The 19,625-nt window shown below is 37.1% G+C and overlaps 1 protein-coding gene across 6 annotated transcripts in view; it reads right to left on the reverse strand.

Moving 5' to 3' along the window:
* Positions 1-295: 295 nt before the first annotated feature.
* Positions 296-19,625, reverse strand: part of TUT4 (terminal uridylyl transferase 4) — a 130,259-nt gene continuing 110,929 nt past the window's right edge. Inside the window, exons 21-29 of one of the 6 annotated variants that reach the window (XM_079776916.1) lie at positions 17,213-17,290; positions 16,879-17,056; positions 16,555-16,602; positions 16,390-16,472; positions 9,124-9,239; positions 8,040-8,263; positions 6,968-7,065; positions 2,803-3,250; positions 296-741 (exon numbers count right to left, since the gene is read on the reverse strand). In XM_079776916.1, coding sequence (XP_079633042.1) covers positions 521-741; positions 2,803-3,250; positions 6,968-7,065; positions 8,040-8,263; positions 9,124-9,239; positions 16,390-16,472; positions 16,555-16,602; positions 16,879-17,056; positions 17,213-17,290 — 1,494 coding nt within the window. In that variant the 3' untranslated portion in view covers positions 296-520. Of the gene's footprint in view, positions 742-2,802; positions 3,251-6,967; positions 7,069-8,039; positions 8,264-9,123; positions 9,240-16,389; positions 16,473-16,554; positions 16,603-16,878; positions 17,057-17,212; positions 17,291-19,625 lie in introns of all 6 variants that reach the window. The other 5 variants (XM_079776918.1, XM_079776915.1, XM_079776919.1 and 2 more) reach the window with 5 other exon arrangements.

The raw sequence follows: 19,625 nt of genomic DNA on the forward strand, positions 1-19,625 counted from the left end.
TAGATCCTGACTTCATAATAAACTGAGTCCAAACTCTCATGAGATGGCCCCAGCCTACCTTCTCTAGTCTCTTCACCTATACGTCTTTCCCACTTACCTCATCTTCTAGTACTATTCTTTTCTTTTCTTTCTCTTTTTTCCTCATGCCAGGCAGGACTCAGAAATTTTGCATATATAATTCCCTCAGCTAAAAACACTCTTCCTCTCTAATCTCTAGAAAATATTTAGGGAAAAAAAAATCCTGTACCTCTTTCAAGATCCAGTTCAAATGTAAAAATCTTGTGGGATTTGATCCCTGGTGTCCATATTCTGCTCTCACTGCTAGGACAACATTAACTGATTCCTCTAAGCTCCTAATCTCTTCTATTTTACATGTCTGGCTCTCCTAATAAAATATTCATGAAGTATGGGAGTCTTATTTAATTCTTGCTTGAGCAATAAGTACCTATCATAGTCTGATAAACAGTATGTTTTCTCAATAAATGTTTACTGAATGCATGAATTCTCACTTCCAGATCCTTCACAAAGGCTCCCTGTCCCAGAACCCACCCAGCACATTAATAAATTTGTAAGCAATGGTACCTTGAGTATAGAAAGGTTTGTTGGGCTGAAATCTGGCATTTCCCTGATGCATGAAGTTTTGATGCAAACCATAAGGCCACGAAGCTGGGACAAGAGGAAAATGGGGGCGTGGTGCATGTTCCCAAGGAATTGGAGGATTTAGTCCTGGAAAGCCTGGCTCTGCATTTAATAAGAAACGACATTTTAAAACATCAGTTAGTTCACTCATATAGTTCTTCATTCCACAAAGAATACCTATGACTGGCAAGAACTATGCTAAATGCAAAGGATACCAAAACATTTTTTTAAAAAATCAAACACTATCATTGTGCTCAATTTACTCATACAGGAGACATATAGAAATAGATATGCAATAATATGTTGTAATTGCTATAACATCAGAAGGTGTTCCAAAGAGAGGGCTAACCAAGTTGTTCAAGGATAAAGTTTTCCCTAAGATAACTGAGTTTTAAACAAGGAACAAGTTATGCAAAATGGGGCAAGGATGGCATTTTAGACAAAAGGAATAGCATGTTTAAAAGCCAGAATGCAGAAAAGCACAGTAAATTTGGGAAGCTTCAAAATAACTGACAAAATAGAAATAGGGGTAAAGGGAGGAAGTGGTAACAGAAAAGGCTGAATAGGTAGGTAGGATCTTTATTTCAATAAAACCTTAGTACATTATTGAGTTTACATTTTATCCAAAGATAATACCAACTGTCCTAGAATTAATTATATCTTGGCCTGAAAAGAGATTCTATTTATTAGAAGCTGAGGCACTGTTGTATAATACTTGAGAACTAGGGTTTTAGAGCCAAACAGGTCTAGTAAGTTCAAATCAAAAAAGGCTCAATTATGAACCTCAGGTTGTTGTGAGGATTAAATTAGATAACAAAAATAAAAGTGGCTTGTATAATTTCTGGTATATAAGTAGGCACTCAAAAAAATATGACTCCTATACTTTCTCTGGCAAACTACACCCACCAATCTACTTCCCTTTGAGATGATTTTTAATTGTAGTATCCCTGTATCTTCTGGATTATTCTTGGTGGTTTTTCTCATTTAGGGTCACAATGAAGCAAGAAATAATTGAAAGACACTACCCTTATTCATTAAATATCCTATCAGGAACTCAAATTAGGAGATATTGGCTATGGAGGAATAGGGAGCAAGAAAACTAAAACCCATACTAGCTGCATACAATGAATGGGCTTTGCTTAAATCTTGATTCAAATAAATAAAAAATAATAATTTTAGAGAAATAGGGGAAAAGGAACAAGGGCTGGGTATTAGATAATCCTGGGTATGATTTAATTGTTTTTAAGAGATACAGTTTACAAGCAAATTTGAAACAATGTCTCATATTTGATGAAATAATCAAGCCCCCCAAAATTTTTTAATGGCATGAAGGGGTCAGATAAAAGAACAGCAAATGTTGATAACTATTAAAGCTGGCTAACGGGGGTAGGGAGAGGTCATTATATTTTACTCTCTCCTTTTGTGTACATTTCAAATTTTCCATAATAGTTTTTAAAATAAAAATAATTATTACTAAAAAGCTGGATACAAAACTAGATTTATGGCATATATGAACTATTTATAAATATGCAAATACTAGAAAATGAATGGGTGGCAATAAACCAAAATGTTACTTAGCAATTATGTATAGGAATTAAGATTATAAATGATTTTCTCTTTCAAATGTCCTATAATGAATATCTATTACTTAAATATCAGAAAAAATATTTTAATGCTACAAAAATGCTACCAATATCTTTTTCTTTCCAAGGAATTGCTTCTTATTGGGAGATAGTAAAATCTAGGGCAAAGAACAAAGCTTTTGAAGAAAAAAATTGGATTAAATCTTGGATCTACTATGATTTATTATGATAGTTAAATTACTTAACCCTTCAATTTCCTCAACTGTAAAATGAGTGCTAATAATACACACAAAGCAGTGTTGCAGTCAAAATTTCAAATACTAAAAAACTAACATTTATGTATATTACATTTAGTATTCACAACATTTCTGTGAGTTAGATACTATTAAATCCCTATTTTACAGATGAAATCAATGCACAAAGAAATTAAGCAACTGCCCAATGCCACATAATAAATGGTCCCTCCACAAACATTGCTTGTCATCCTTTTCTTCACATATATTTTCCCACGTTCAACCAGTAATACTAATCACCCAAACTTTTCTACAGACAGACACAAAAGAAAAAAAAAAAGGGTTACCCGAATTCCCAACTGCGCCATTGTTCACCAGGGAATTTGGAGCCACAGTACGAGGCCAGTGTCCATCATGAGAGGCGTTAGGGATTGCCACAGGTCTGGCAGCAGGCTGTGCAAAGATGATGCTGGGATCGTTCAGGCCAATATTGCTGGGGGCACTGCCTGGTGCAGAGTGGATCACTGGGCCATGGATAGGCCAGGATGGGGCAGGGATCTGGAGGGGATGCATTGGCAACAATCCCATATTGTGCATGGGAGAATACTGAGCTGGTGGTGACTGGGGAAAGTTATATATAGGCATCTGGACCTGATGCGGGGGCTGGGCTCCCTGCTGAGGTGGGCCAAGTTTGGGTTGGGATCCTGGCTGGGATGAAGCCTGGGTAATGGCAGCTGATTGGGAAGAGTTCTGTGGAAATGGTTGGGGCTGGGGAGAATAAGATGGTGAATCAGACTGCAGAGAAAAAAAAGATACATTTTTAAATTAATTTATAAACATCTTAATTTTATAAAAGCAGAGATTATCAAAATAGAAAATTATGGAGTTATTTCATTAGAACATTAAAAACAGAGCCCTATGATGTACATAACAAATAGCAGAATCCCATATTACATAAAGGTAGAATTTTTTGCAAGGTTCTCAAACCCACCCTCATATAGGTATTACTTCATAAATCTTTTTACTGTCCAAAGGAGAACCCAGAAATCATTCTCATCATGTAGAACCCACATTTCCAATTGTAACTAGAAACTTACATCTAAATGTCCCACAGTCACTTTCATTCAGTCCTTCAACAAGTATTTTACTAAGTGTCAATTATATACTAAGCACCGTTTAGAAATTAAAAATACAATACTCATATGTATGCTCTCATGGAGCTTGAAGTTTGTGGGGGAAAGGAGAAGGAGCAGATCACGATTACATAAGCAATCACAATAAAGTACAATTATTACTATGAAAAAGAATGTAATAGTGTACAGTGTATACTGAAATTAGAGTGAACACCTAAACAAACTTTGGAAGAATAGGGAAGGTAAGATGAAAGAAAGAGGAAACCAAGGAAAGCTTCACAGAGAAAATGAGCCTTAAGTTGAGACTCAAGGGTAAATAGAAACCCATCTGACTTTAAAAAGGGTAGGAATAAGGAGAGAGTGTTTCAGGCAGAGGGAACATGACTGAAAATCTATAGGCACAAAAACATGTGGCTTTTAAAGTAATTGGAACCTAAAAGAAGTTTATTATTATAAGGGAAGAGGAATGGCAGATCTGAGATTGAAGAACTAAATAGGGGTAAGATAATGAAGGTTCCTATAGGCGCTATAGTTTATTTATTTACTAGAGGTCCGGTGCACGAAATTCGTGCAGGGGGGGGGGTGTCCCTCAGCCCAGCCTGCACCCTCTCCAATCTGGGACCCCTCAAGGGATGTCCGACTGCCCGTTTAGGCCCGATCCTGGATCAGGCCTAAATGGACAGTCGGACATCCCTCTCACAATCCAGGACTGCTGGCTCCCAACTGCTCACCTGCCTGCCTTCCTGATTGCCCCTAACCGCTTCTGCCTGCCAGCCTGATCACCCCCTAACCATTTCCCTGCCAGCCTGATTGATGCCTAACTGCTCCCCTGCCAGCCTGTTTGTCCCTAACTGCCCTCCCCTGTAGGCCTGGTCACCCCTAACTGCCCTCCCCTGCAGACCTGGTCCCCCCCAACTGCTCTTCCCTGCAGGCCTGGGTCCCCCCCAACTGCCCTTCCCTGCAGGCCCGGTCGCCACCAACTTTCCTCCTCTGCCGGCCTGGTCACCCCTAACTGCCCTCCCCTGCAGGCTTGATCGCCCCCAACTGCCCTCCCTTGCAGGCCTGGTCGCTCCCAACTGCCTTCCCCTGCTGGCCATCTTGTGGTGGCCATCTTGTGTCCACACGGGGGCAGCCATCTTGTGTGTTGGGGTGATGGTCAATTTGCATATTACTCTTTTATTAGATAGGATTTATTATTATTATTATTATTATTATTTTTTAGGCGCTATAGTTTAGACCAGTGATGGGCAACCTTTTTAGCTTGGTGTGTCAAACTTCGCCAAAAAACTGAGCATAACTCGGGTAGTGGGTCACTTTGAGGAAAAAAACATTATTTCGCAAATGTTTCATCCTCGGCATGCGGCCGCCTCAGCGGCCACGTGTCATCAGAAATGGCTACGCATGTCAGTGCTGACACGCGTGTCATAGGTTCGCCATCACTGGTTTAGACTCTATCCTGAGGGCACTGGGAAATCACTGAAGGGTTTTAAACACATCAGAAACATAATCAATTTGCATTTTAGAAAAAATGTTCTGGCTCAATAGGAATGAAACAGAGAATATTTTAAGTAAAAGACTGTTGAGACTGTTTAAAATGCTGCTATAATACAGAGGTCCTGAGATGATGGTAGCCTATGCCAAGGAAATACAATATAGGAAAAGAGGGAAGCAAATGGCTATGAGCTAGCTTTTTAAAAAAAATCCTCACACGAGGATATGATATTGAATTGATTTTGAGAGAGAGGGGGAGAGGGGGAGAAGGGAAGAAGGAAAGAGGGAGAGAGGGAAAGAGGGGTAGAGTAGAGGGAGGGAGAGATAGAAAGAAGGAGGGAAGGGGAGGGAGAGGGAGAGGGAGAGAGAAACATCGATCAGTTGCTTCCCACATGTGCCCCAACTGGGGATCCAACCCACAACCTAGGTATGTGCCCTGACAGGCAATTAAACCTGCTGCCTTTTTGGTGTACAGGATTACGCTCCAACCAACTGAGCCACCTGGCCAGGGAGAGCTAGTTATTTTTTATATGCACAAATACTAGAACTTGGTGACTGACTGGATGTGAGGGTTCAGTGGCAGGGAGTAGTTCTGGAAACTAAATAGTGGGATCATTTAGTGAAATGGAGAACATAAGAGAAAGAGGGGAGTTGGAGAGAACATAAGCTACATTCTAGACATGTTGAGGTTGAAGTGCTTTGTGAGACATCAGAATAGTAACATCCATTAGACTCTTCCCAAATCTCAGCTGACAGAAAGGTAAGTGCTAGAAGCAGAGAATGAAAATTAGAGACTGTATAGGAAAGTGGTTTAGAGCATAGGTTTTGGAGACAGCTTGAGGGTTCAAGTTCTGGTCCAAGTATCTGTTGACCTCAGGCAAGAAACTCAAACCTCAATTTCTTCACCTTTAAAATATAAATAATAATAATCTACCTCACAAGTTTTTGTGAAGATTAAACAATACATGGGGAAAACATAAACACCAAATTCAGGATAGTAGATACATTTCAGTGGGCTCCTAAATGTTTTTCCAAGACTCTCTGTTACTAGTTTTCAAATGTTCTGTGTTTTTTTCTAAAATGCAGATCACATCAGATTTAATAGGTTTAGGAGTTAACAGCTTTGAAACTACATACACCTGGATTTGTATTTTTTAATTTCTTGTTCTCAGCTTCCCAATTTGATAATACTAATTACCTACCATTTCACATGGCCACTGAAAGTATTAAATTTGATAAGTGTGAAGCACTAAAGCACAGTGTCAGGTTTATAATAAGCATTCAATTAATATTGAATTAATATAAGAAGAGCAAGGTGAATACAGATTCAGATAAAGGTTAAGAGTAACTCAACAAAGTTAATATGAAACCTATGAATCTGAATTCTAATTCAATACTCTGTCTTTTACAGGGTATATTTCATTAGGTATCCATAACAGCTATAAGAAGACAAACAAAAGTTTCAAGCAAGTGACATGCCAGGTGTGTATTGCCCCAACATACCAAACCCCTAATATAGCTCAATTTTTGCGTCTATTTTTATTAATGGTACAGATATCTTTACACTGGGCAAAACCTGCAACTTCAAAGTCATTACCTTATTTTAATCTAACCAACAACCTTATAAGGTAGTTACCTTATTTTACAAATAAGGAAGCAGGCTCAATGAAGTTAAGGAGCTTGCTCATAGGTATAAACACAGATCTACATTACCCCCAAAATAATCCTCTTTTCCACCTCATATGCTTAGCAAGGACACCTCTAAAGAGCACTGTGTAATCTGGAAAATTGCATTTACCAGTCTGAAAGATCAACCCTGTCACCCAGCCAAAATAGTACTATCTTCCGGCCAAGACTAACCTAACCCCTTTGCAGGTAGAGTACTTACACATTCTGAGGACTGTCTAGTCCTTATGGATTGATCACCCTGTTGCTGGGATGAATTAGCCACTTGTTGGGCATTTACAAGGTTGCGAACCAGCTGGGCTGCTAAGAGAAAACGTTAGAAAGAAAATCAAAAGAAAGAAATGACAATGTATGAGTCTCAAGTCTCTCTAAGTCTCTTTTATAAACTTGGACTTTTAAACTATGAAATGGTAGCGAAGGACTTATAACAACTATTTTTTAAAGCCATTTTTCAATCCTGATCATTAGAAAATACACTGGTCCTAGAAACCAGAACAAATGTCACACTGCTTTTCTTAAGAAGACAATATATTTATTTGAGAAATTACCTTCTGTAGTAAGAATCTGAATAACTGAAAATCACTTCTAAAATATTTTATTTTTTTCTTTCAACACACTCTCATTTGGGTTTCTAATTCTTAAAATTCCTTATGAAATATAAAAAGAACAGATCTCCCTCTCTCTCTAATAACAGCAGTGGGAAAAGATATAATTTCTCCTATATACATATTCCCAGAAGAAAACTTCTCATTAACTTGATGGCGGCTGGGGGGTGGGGAGGGGAGGGAGTTAACTTCTGTTTTCTTTTTTTTTAAATTCAGAGAGAGGGAGAGGGAAAGATAGAAACATCAATGATGAGAAATAACAACTGGCTGCCTCCTGCATGCCCCCCTACAAGGGATCAAGCTCACAACCCAGGCATTTGCCCTGACCAGGAATCAAACAGTAACCACCTAGTTCATGGGTCAACACTCAACCACTGAGCCACACCAGCTGGGCTGTTAATTTTTATATTGAGAGAAATAGAGTGTAACTAAAATCTAAAGAATACTTAGAGGGAATTGACTGAATACAACAGACTGCTAAGACATAGAATGTGAACATATCCAAATACTGTTGAAGATAAAAGCCTGTCTAAATTTTATATTTTTAAGAAATCATAAGGTCCAAAATCATACAGCTAGGTTTGGAGCAGAGAAGAATTTGAGTCCTTAGAATGACATCAATATAAATTACTTCATTTTCACCAGAAACTATTAATCTTTTCTATTTACCTGCCACACTGCTATTCCTCTGACGGGCCAGCTTGACCTCTGGACACTCCCTTCGTACATGTCCCGCATCTCCACATATAAAACATCTGAGGTCTCGTGGTTCTCTGAAGTCTCGAGTATCATGGAGGTCTCGAGGGTCAAGAAGGTCTCGAGAGTCTTTCTCTTCTTCATTCCCTTCCTTCTCTTCTTCACTGTCTTTCTTCTTTACTCTAAACAGTAAACTGCTGATACCAATAATGTGGGGCTAGGGACTTGTAAACTGAGGGAGTCACAGAACAACTAAACTATACAAGTCTCACAATTAAAAGAACTAACATGCCCATGTTTCATGCATCTTTTTGAAGGCAAAGGAACTCACATTTATAGCACACCTACTCATATGGCAAAAACTGGGTATTCTAGTACTTTTATAATAAAATATCAAATTAAAAACATTTTTAAAACATCTAAGTTTAATCTTGTAACAATCCTTAGAGATTGGTATTGTCTTCTTTTATAGGGGAAGAAACTGGGGTTTAGGGAAGATAAGTATCTTGCCTAAACTTAGAAAATAAAATAGCAGTGAAAAAATCTAGGGAGCCTGTTCTGCCTGAAAAGTGCTAAGCCTTTTTAATTAGGAAAGACATGATAACTAAAGAAGATATTTTTCTGGCCTATTAAATATAGTACATATATATAATGCAGGAAGGTCTTTTTCATAGATATATATTTTAGGGGGGTACCTAAAATGCATATTCCTCAAGATAAATGTTATATATTTCATAGCATATACCTCAAAAATTCAGTTAATTATATTTTAACTATTGGTTTGTAAGACTGAGGTCCTCAGCTAGAATCCCATGACTTGGTCTTTTTTTTTTTTTTCTTGGCTCCTAGCATAGTGCCCAGCATACAGTAGTTGTCAATAAATGCTTCTTTAATTAAAAAAAACACCATTTAATAAATGAATGAATATTATGAGACACCACAGTACCACAAATAAAGCCCTGAACTTTCTTACTTAAAGATATCTGAACACAGTTATAGCTACAATTGACCTTATCTTTAATTTCCCTGTAACATTGATACAAAATCATTTGCCAACCTTCTCCTTTTAGGACAGTCTTTCATGTAGTGGCCTATTTTTCCACAAACACGGCAACATCGATCATTGGGAGCCAGTTCTCCATCTGTTAATACTCTGGAATCAAAGAAGTACTCCTAGGGAGAAAATACAACTTTATTAGAAAAAAACCCACTTAAACACTTTTTAAAACAAATGGAAAGGAGACCAAGATGCAAAAGTGGTTTTTTGTTTTGTTTTGTTTTAAATATATTTTATTGATTTTTTTACAGAGAGGAAGGGAGAAGGATAGAGTTAGAAACATCAATGAGAGAGAAACATCGATCAGCTGCCTCCTGCACACCCCCCACTGGGGATATGCCCGCAACCAAGGCACATGCCCTTGACCGGAATCGAACCTGGGACCCTTCAGTCCACAGGCCGACGCTCTATCCACTGAGCCAAACCGGTTTCGGCAAAAGTGTTTTTTTAAAAAAAAGAAAATAAATAATAACAAATATTTCACTGCAATTAAAATGATGATATGAAAATGAGATTCACAGGAAACAAAATGAACAAAACACTTAAAAAAAGAGAGAGAAAAGAAACTAACCAAAAAAAATGAGATTCTGAATTATCACCATCACTATCTCAGTTTTAACAGTTCTAAACACTTTACATCCACACTGTTTTCTCATTCATCTGTAGCATCTCTGCATAATATCTCAATATAGTAGATACTATATTCATCTTTATTTTATTTTATATTTTTAAAATATATTTTATAAATAAGGATTTTATACAGAGAGGAAGAGAGAGGGATAGAGAGTTAGAAACATCAATGAGAGAAAAACATCGATCAGCCGCCTCCTGCACACCCCCTACTAGGGATGTGCCCGCAACTAAGGTACATGCCCTTGACCGGAATCGAACCTGGGACCCTTGAGTCCACAGGCCGATGCTTTATCCACTGAGCCAAACCGGTTAGGGCTCTTTATTTTCTACTTGAGGAAACTTAGCTTCAGAAAAGTCATTTGCCCACAGTAAAAAAGCTGTTAAGTAGCAGATAAAGAAAGGATTTAAAGCTAAGTCTATTTGACTACAAAGCTCATGCTTATTGCTATAGCAGGCTACCTCTGGAAAGGAATTATCTTACCTTAAAATAGACAAATACGCAAATTGACCGCACCTTCGCCACGCCCACCAGGAAACCGTTGCAGGGACGTTGGGGTGTGGCGGAGCCCAAGGCCGGGAAAGCCTCCGGGTGGAGGCTTTCCCGGCCTTGGGCACCAGCAGGGAGCCTGCAAGGATCGCAGGCAACGACCAGGGGATCGGCTCCTGCGATCGGTAGCAGGGACGCTGGGTGCAGCGAGCCCAAGGCCAGGAAAGCCTGGGGCGGAGGCTTTCTTGGCCTTGGGCACCAGCGGGCAGCCTGCACGGATCGCAGGAAACCACTGGGGGTCGGCTCCTGCAATCCTTAGCAGGGATGTTGGGTACCGCCGAGCCCAAGGCCACCGCCCGGGGCCAAGCCCCCACCCTGAAAAAGGCAGAAGGCGGTGGCCACAGCCAAGGCCTGGGTCCCTGGTGCCGGCAGAAAACTGGTGCAGGCAGCCAGGTGAATGAAGGTCTATTGCACAAATCTTCGTGCAAACGGACTACTAGTTCTCTATATAAAAGAGCTCTATGTAAATAAGAAAATCTTCTTATGTTTTCAGTATGTTCTTTTTAAATTTATTTTAAAGAGAGAGGAAGGGGACGAGAGAGAGATATAGAAACATCAATGAGAGAAAATATCAACATTGATCTGTTGCCTCCTGCATGCCCCCTGCTGGGGGATCAAGCCCATAACCCAAGTCATGTGCCCCGACCAGGAATCATCGAACTGGTGACCTCTTGGTGCATGGGTCGATGCTCACCGGCTGGGTGAACCAAGCTCACTTTTGCTTTATGAGAGCACCTTGTAAGTTTTAGCTCCATTTGGCACTATCACAAAGACTAGTTTGTTCTGACAGTACACCTATCTCTGGAAAGCAAGAAAAGATATCTCCTTAGTGTTCTTCAAATCTATCTAAAGTCAAGGATAAAAGTAGAAGACATACTCACAATAGTAAGTATTGGTGAGGATGCAGGAAAAACTAGAACACATATATATTGATGGTGGGAACATAAAATAGCACAGCTGCTTTATAAAACAGTTTGGCAGTTCCTAAGAAAAGTTAACATAAATTTGTCAAAACGGCCCAGCAATTCCACTGTTATGTATATTCACACCCCCAAAATGAAAACATCCATCCAAAAATTTGTACAGAAATATTCACAGCAGCGTTACTCATAATAGCCAAAAACTATAAAACACACAAATGGCCAACAAGTGAATGGATGGATAAAATGCGATATATATCCATTCAATCATAAAAAGGAATGAAATTTTGATACATGCTACAGCATGAAGGAACCCTAAAGAGATTACACTAAATGAAAGAAGTCAGTTACAAAAGGCTATACATTCTATGATTCCATTTACATGAAATATACACGATAAACAAATTTACAGAAACAAAAAGTAGATTAGTGGTTTGGGGAGTGGGAGAGAGAAGGAATGGGGATTGACTGCTAATGGGAACAGGAGTTTCCTTAAGAGAGGATGAAAATGTTCTAAAATTGGATTCTGGTGGCAGCTGCACAATCCTACAAATATATCAAAAACACTGTATTGGTCACTTTATATGGGTGAATTGTACAGAATGTAAATTATATTTCAGTAAAGCAGTATTTTTTTTTTAATTCTTCACATTTACTACTGATGAAAACAATGTAGCTAAATAAAATCAACATAATATTTTTTTCCAGGACAAAATGAAGGCCTTTCTCAATTCACTCAGTTGCCTAAGGCAGAAACCTAGGAGTCATCCTCAACTTCTTCTCCTGCACCATAACCTGTAGTTAATCACCAAATTGCATCCATTCGATTTCTGAATCTCTTTAATCCATCGAGTTAAGGTGACCTAGACCTGGGGTCAGCAACTTTTTCTATAAAGAGCCAGATGGTAAATATTTTAGGTGTTGTGGCAAAATTGAAGATAGTATGTAGGTTAGGTGCTTATATAACAAGAGAGAAAGCAAATTTCCACAAAAATTTGTATTAAAGAATTGCAAAAGCCGAAACCGGTTTGGCTCAGTGGATAGAGCGTCGGCCTGCGGACTGAAGGGTTCCAGGTTCGATTCCGGTCAAGGGCATGTACCTGGGTTGCGGGTACATCCCCAGTGGGAGGTGTGCAGGAGGCAGCTGATTGATGTTTCTCTATCATCGATGTTTCTAACTCTCTATCCCTCTCTCTTCCTCTCTGTAAAAAAATCAATAAAATATATTTAAAAAAAAAAAAGAATTGCAAAATATACTAATAATTGAATAGAATTTTTTTGTAATACAAGTTTACTAATTAATGTCCTTCAGAAAGAGACATTTCTCTTATTGAAGTTTAAAGTTAGTATTTCCTATAACTAAAATCAATGGCAAATGTTCATCTATTAAGTCAGGGGTGGGGAACGTCTGGCCCATAGGCCATATAAAGCCGGGGAAATAATTTGGTCAGGCCCTGTCAAGGCATTAGGGGTGAGTTAATTAAATGTTTGACCAAATATAGCAGGATAATTTTGAAGTTGATAATTTTGTATGGCCCTGGAATCATATTATAAATATCCAAATGGCCCTTGGCAGAAAAAAGGTTGCCCACCCCCCTGTAAAATGCTAATCTGCAATTACATTTTATGTATTTCATCTCTGAAAATATTTTCACAGATGAAGAGGGTGAAGACTCAAGAGAATAATAAATGGATGTAGAATGCATATGGAAGGACCAGTCTCTGGTAAAGGAGAGAGATCTGCAGATGCAGGCAGAATTATAGATCTGGTAGCAGACTACTGAAAGAATTGCTCTCTGATACTTTTTGTCTCTGAGGGAAAATATCTAAGAGTGAGAATGGCAGAGGTGAAAGGTGGAACAAAATGCAATGGGTATTGACTTTTGAGTAAAATAAATGAAATATCAAATAGTACTTATTGAATAGGAAATACAGGTAACTAAAGAAATCTAATAAGAATGTCAGATAATGCCAAAAAAAAGAATGAAATCTTACCATTTGCGACAGCATGGATGGACCTGGAGGATATTATGCTAAGTGAAATAAGTCAGAGAGAGAAAGACACGATATGATTTCACTTATATGTGGAATCTAAAGAACAAAATAAACAAACAAAACAGAAACAGACTCATAGACACAGAGAACAGAATGATGGTTGCCAGAGGGAAGGGAGATTGGGAAACTGGGTAAAGAATGTGAATGGATTAAGAAGTACAAATTGGCAGTTACAAAATAGTCATGGGGATGTAAAAGTACAGCATAGGGAATATAGTCAATAATACTGTAATAACTACATATGGTGCCAGTTGAGTACTTGAAATATCGGGGGGATCATTTAGTAAAGTATGTGATTGTCTAACCACTATGCTGTATACTTGAAACTAATACAAGATAATACTAAATGTCAAATGTACTTGAAATATGAAATAAAATTTAAAAGTCAGATAATATCAAAAGTCCAGGTAAGACTGGTGAACGTTAATTTATAATTGTACTATATAGGTTTATATACCTAATTTTATGACTTTTTCCCACTAGTGCTTAGCAGTCCAAGCAAAGACAGATGGTGGATGGTTAAATTCATGTCAGGTTGAACACATCAGGGTGCAAAAGGACAATGAAACAAAGGAATTTAAAGTATATGCCAAAAAGTAGACCAGAAATATAAGTTAAAAGGGGAGAAAAATGAAGACACAAGATAACTGACAGAATGAGAGAAGTCAATATATCAGAGGACCTAATGTCATAGAATAGTTGAAGTGGAAATATTTGAGTGAGCAAGAAAGGTGAAAGAAAATATACTTGTCGTCATTTTAACTAGTGTCTAAGGAATGAGACACATCTATTTTGTATGCTGTTATAATCCCAGTACATAGCAGAAAAACAGTTACAAAGTAGGAATTCAATCAATATCTACTGAAAGATAAACTTTACTATGGAAAATATAAGCATGAGAGACTATTAAACAAGGATATTTGTTATAATATCCGTTATAATACTGATATAATAAAAACAACTTAATGTCCATCAAAGAAAAATACTAAACTGATAGATCCAAGCTACAAAATACTATGTATTGTCCTTTAAAACAGAATAAAGAAGATAAAAAAATGGTTAGCAGCCCTGGCCGGTGGGTGTTGCTTAATGGTTAGAGCGTTGGCCCGCAGACCAAAGGGGTGTGGGTTCAATTCCTGGTCACAGCACAAACCTGGGTTGCAGTTTCAATCCCCAGCCCCAGTTGGGGTGCGTGTGGGAAGCAACCAGTCAATGTATCTCTCTCACATAGATGTTTCTCTTTCTCTTTCTCTCTCCCACTTCTTCCCTCCATTCCACTCTCTAAAAATCAATGGAAAAAATATCCTCGGGTGAGGATTAACAACAACAACAAAATGGTTGGCAGATCCATAGGCCTCTTTTGATAGGCCCCAAACTGATGTCTGGCTCTTACACCAAATGATAGTCAAGACCACAGACGCTGATATTTATTAGAACTACTTATAACATATTGAGTTATTAAGAGTTACTGACACTTTGTTATCATAGACTAAAATGAGCACATTTCCAGTTTACTAAGGACAATAATTTATTTATTTATCCTATTAAAAAGTCTGACTGCATGAAATTGCTAGGTTCCCACTAAACATGTGCATGTGTTCACACAAAATTGGAATTCCCATAATTTTCAGGTAAAATGTTTTATCAGTGCATCAGATTTGTTTTAACTATGCTTTTCATTTATTACTTTTTAAATTTTTTAATAAACTTATTGAATTTCCCTTTTATTAGACATTTTGTTCATGCATGACTTTTGTATTCTTTCAAACTTTACTGTCATTTTTCGTCTCTCCCTTGTAATCATTTTCACCCCAAGAGGTAACACAAAAAAAAAATGTCTGAGCCCTAGCTTGTTGGGCTCAGTGGATGGAGTGTTAGCCTGAAGACTGATGGGTCCCGGGTTCGATTCCAGTCAAGGGCACATGCCCAGGTTGCGGGCTCGATCCCCAGTGTGGGGTGTGCAGGAAGCAGCCGATCAATTATTCTCTTCTTCATTGATGTTTCTTTCTCTCTCTCTCCCCCTTCCTCTCTGAAAAAAAACAAAAAAAAAACAAAAAGAAACAAACAAAACGGTCTAAGAACCAGTGCCCCAGGGGAAAAAAGCTCTAGACGTCTCTGCTTTTCTCATCCCATACCCCTAAGAAGAAGTCCTAAAAGTGGACTGAACAAGGTCAAGGACAGTCACTATGAATAGTAGAAACATGGCTTCTCTTGAGATGACTTCTCTTGGGAGTTTCTTTCTGTGAAACTAAGCTCTCTCCCATTGGAAAACAAAAACCAGGGTGAGACCGCCCTGGCCAGTGTGGCTCAGTTGGTTGGAACACTGTCCTGTATACCAAAAGGTGGTAGGTTCAATTCCCAGTTAGGGCACATACCCAGTTTGATCCCCAGTCAGAGCCCTACAGTAGGCAACTGATTGCTTTTTCTCACACTGATGTTTCTCTTTCTCTCTTTATTTTTTTTCCTTCCCACAAACCCCTTCCTCTTTTTAAAATCAATTAAAAAAAAAAAGAATTGGGAAGTACTCTGATCTCTCTAAAAAAAAAAGCCAGAGTGAGATCAAAAGGAATGGCGGACACTATGCTACCCAGTTCAGGCAAAAGAAACCTCTTAATCCATGCTATCTAATTCAGCTTACTAATGCTACATCCAAATTAGAGACGCCTCAGCAGATAAAGTATTTTTTGGTGTTGTTCTCTCTGTTCATATTTTCATAAATATTTCAAGAGATAGATGAGGTGCAGTGAGCAGCACCTCAAATTCAAAATTTAAGGATTCTGAGTCTTGACTCTCCTCCCTTAATCATTCAACAAATGCTTATTTGATACATGCTTTTTGTCAGACACTATAATAGGCATTGGAGATATGATGGTAAATTTTATGGATATGGACTGTCCTCATGGAAATATAGTCTAGTGGGGAAGATACAATTTAACAAATAGATAAACAAAATTTAGCAAATGGGTATCTCATTATGGACTATGATAAGTGCAATTGTCCCTGCCCCTATTTCTAACACCAACTTAGAAATAAGAGTAGGTTCTTGTACTATTAAAAAAAACTTATATAAGAAAATAGAAAAGATTCAGAATTCAAATTATGTAAACTTACAGCTTCTCTGCCAATGAGTGGATAAAAGGGAGTACCAAAAAGTTTCCTTCCATTGATAAATGCCTTCATGATGAAATTGGTCACTATTAAAGAAACAACAATAAAGATATAGATCTTAATGTGTAAGAGCTTTAAGAGCAGGGAATTTCTATATTTAAAGCTTACTTTTTCTAGAAACTCCAGCACCAAGATTATGATTCAAGTCAAAAGGATCTAGAAAAGAAAAATTTTAATTTTTAATTGAGAATTATGTTCATTATAACATTCAATATACTTAGTAGTCATGAGTGCAACCTAATACTATGTAAATCAGGCCACCCAAGCAGCAAATTATTTTTTAAATTATAAATTAAAGGATGGAAACTGACAAAAATAAAAAAAATCTTCCAAAATGTAATGTGTTTCAGTTTTCCCCTCAATTCCCTTGGCCACATGAAATTGGCTTTTCATTTTATTTTATTTCTTAATGAATATCAGTTAAATGATCACCTTCTATTGCAATGCATTTGGACGTCCACTGCTTTTCAAAAGTTGTTAACAGCTTTTTCTGCCGAATGCTAATTACATATTCTTTGAAATCAAACTCTTCAGTATAGAAGCGAAGCAGTCCCAACCAAAGCTCTCCTAATGTTTCTGTATTCTTTCCAAGTGAAGGTAAACGTTTTTTCTACAGGTGAGAAAAAAAGAGAGAAAGAGAAATATCTAAACTATCCAAAATATAGACTCTAAATCCAAGTAAAATTATTAAATTAAATTAAATTAAATTATGCCAACCCTAACATTTATCAGTAAGCATTCCATAACATAAAGATTTAAAAATTACCAGTTCTTCTGTTTTATCAAAGAAAAAAGCATTCCATCCATCAACCATTCTCTGTGGAATCTGTTTTCCATCAAAGATCTGCATAAAAAATTAATGCTATTATTAGATTTTAAGTCATCCAACCCAACACCCTAAATACCCTCACCTCATTTTAAAATTTAGCTATAATAGACATACTGAAATATTTCTTCCAAAATGAGTATGTCAGGATGGTACAACTTGATGTCAAGTTATTAATGAATAAAATGTATCTGAAAGACCAAAACTGGGAAATAATATCTTAAGAGCATCAGACCCTCCAAATGACACATTTGATATTATTTGATGTTACCTATTTGACCTGTCAAAACACATCCAGTCCAGGATTAATAAAATAAAACTAAAGTAAATCAAATGAAAATAGCATTTTCATCCAAGAATCATGGATGAAGAAATACATAATACATAATACATAATATCTATTGATTGCGCTCCCAAAGGAAATCAATGGAATTATTTGTTTTGGGGAAGGGTCTAGTACCTTTAATCTTTATCACATGAGGCTGAAAAGCCCCCTGGACATTGGTTAAAAAAAACACCACAAAAATTAGGAACCTTTCTCTGACATGTTGATAAAGATTATAAAATCTTCATAATTAATTATAATAATTATTCACTGTCCTAAAGAGGGAGGAGGGGTAATGCTACTTTACTAGAAGAAAACTACTCCAGAAGATGATTGTATAGGCACAACTAACCTAATCTCTACAAGCAGTTTTGAGACTCATTCTCTAAAGGCATTTTAACCGATAAAATCAATTAGAAAGTTACAATAAGTTCAGAGTCAGCAGACCTTATTTCTAGTCTTAGTCTTGCCGAGTAGTGATTCTGAGCAATATAATTATGTTCCTAAATCCTCAGTTTTACCAATGAAAATAAGAGATGAGATTAATTAGGTTAGTTGTTTTCAAATTTTATCTTTCTGTTAAGCTGTAAAACTCTTTCTTAAAATGCAACCTTCCTCGAAGTTCAGAAGTGTAAAACAGATAAAAGCAAAGGTACTCTGATAGAAGCCAGAATGGAGAAAACATACCCCATTTTTCCTTACCCCACTCTTCATACATACACTAATGAGCTCCTAGGAGTTTACCAGAATGTATACTTTAACACCACTAGATAAGGTGGTCCCCAAGGCCCCTTTCATTTCAGATGGGACAATGAATTATAAAATTAACTACATGCCTGGTCCCTCTAATTCACTCTCCGGTTTAAGTTCTTTGTGGGTATAATTATCTCTGAAACTAAAATTCCTACTATTACATCAAAGCCTGCCATATAGAAAATACTTAATATATGTTTACTGAATATTTCTACTCTGTAAGCACATTTACATAAAGATAATTTCAAGGGACTTAAGCTAATAAATTGTTTTTTATATTTACATATAACGTAAACAAATATAGTTACCAAGAATCATCTACCATAAATTCAGACATTTTATAGAACAAAAAGGTAGAAATTACAGCTATTAATATCTAAAACAAAATACATGGGATCCTTCCCTCAAAAAAGAAATGCAGGTTTTAAAGAGGCCAAAATATTTGATGCTTTTATATTATAGGGGAATGACACAAGACACCTCTTTAGACTTTGATTCATTTTAAGAAAATTCTTACTTTTTGAGTAACAACTATGATCCAAACCCAACTATGTTGGCTGATAACACAGTAAAGTGGAACTGTAGGCCTTAGAGGGTATTTAATCACTGACTTGTCTGTTTTTATAAACTATCTTATTTCACAATGCCTAACTTTCCACTCTGACTCAGCCCTTAGAAGAACTAATGGTATCTTCTCTTACTCTTACACACACACTCTCTCTCTTTCTCTCTTATCTTTTAACACCAATTATTCTCCATTCAAGCACTCAGTCTTCCCTCTGAAACCTCACCAAACAATTCAATCATATTTGTATAAAGAGTAACCCTGTACATTTCCATATTTATTTTCTTATTGTAATAATTTAGTATTTACTGCTATTTTTAAATTACAATTTCTTAGTTGTGGTAAAATACACATAAAATAAAATTAACCATCTTAAACATTTTAAATGTACAGTTCAGTGGCGTTAAGTACATTCCCATTGTTATGCACACCTATCCACAGAATTATTTTCATCTTGCAAAAATAAAACTCTGAACCTATTAAACAATAATTACCCATTCCTGTCTCCCCACAGCCTCTGGCAACCAGCATTCTACTTTCTGTCTATGAAGATGACTACCCTAAGTACTTCATATAAGTGAAATGATACGGTATTTGTCCTTTTGTGACTGGTTTGTTTCATTTAGCACAGGCTCATCCATTCAACAGCAATTTTTAAGCTGATATAAACTACAAAAACATAGCATTCATAATATCATGTTTGAACAACA

Source organism: Cnephaeus nilssonii, assembly GCF_951640355.1.
Source record: "Cnephaeus nilssonii genome assembly, chromosome: 7".
In the NCBI taxonomy this organism is placed as follows: Eukaryota; Metazoa; Chordata; class Mammalia; order Chiroptera; family Vespertilionidae; genus Cnephaeus; species Cnephaeus nilssonii.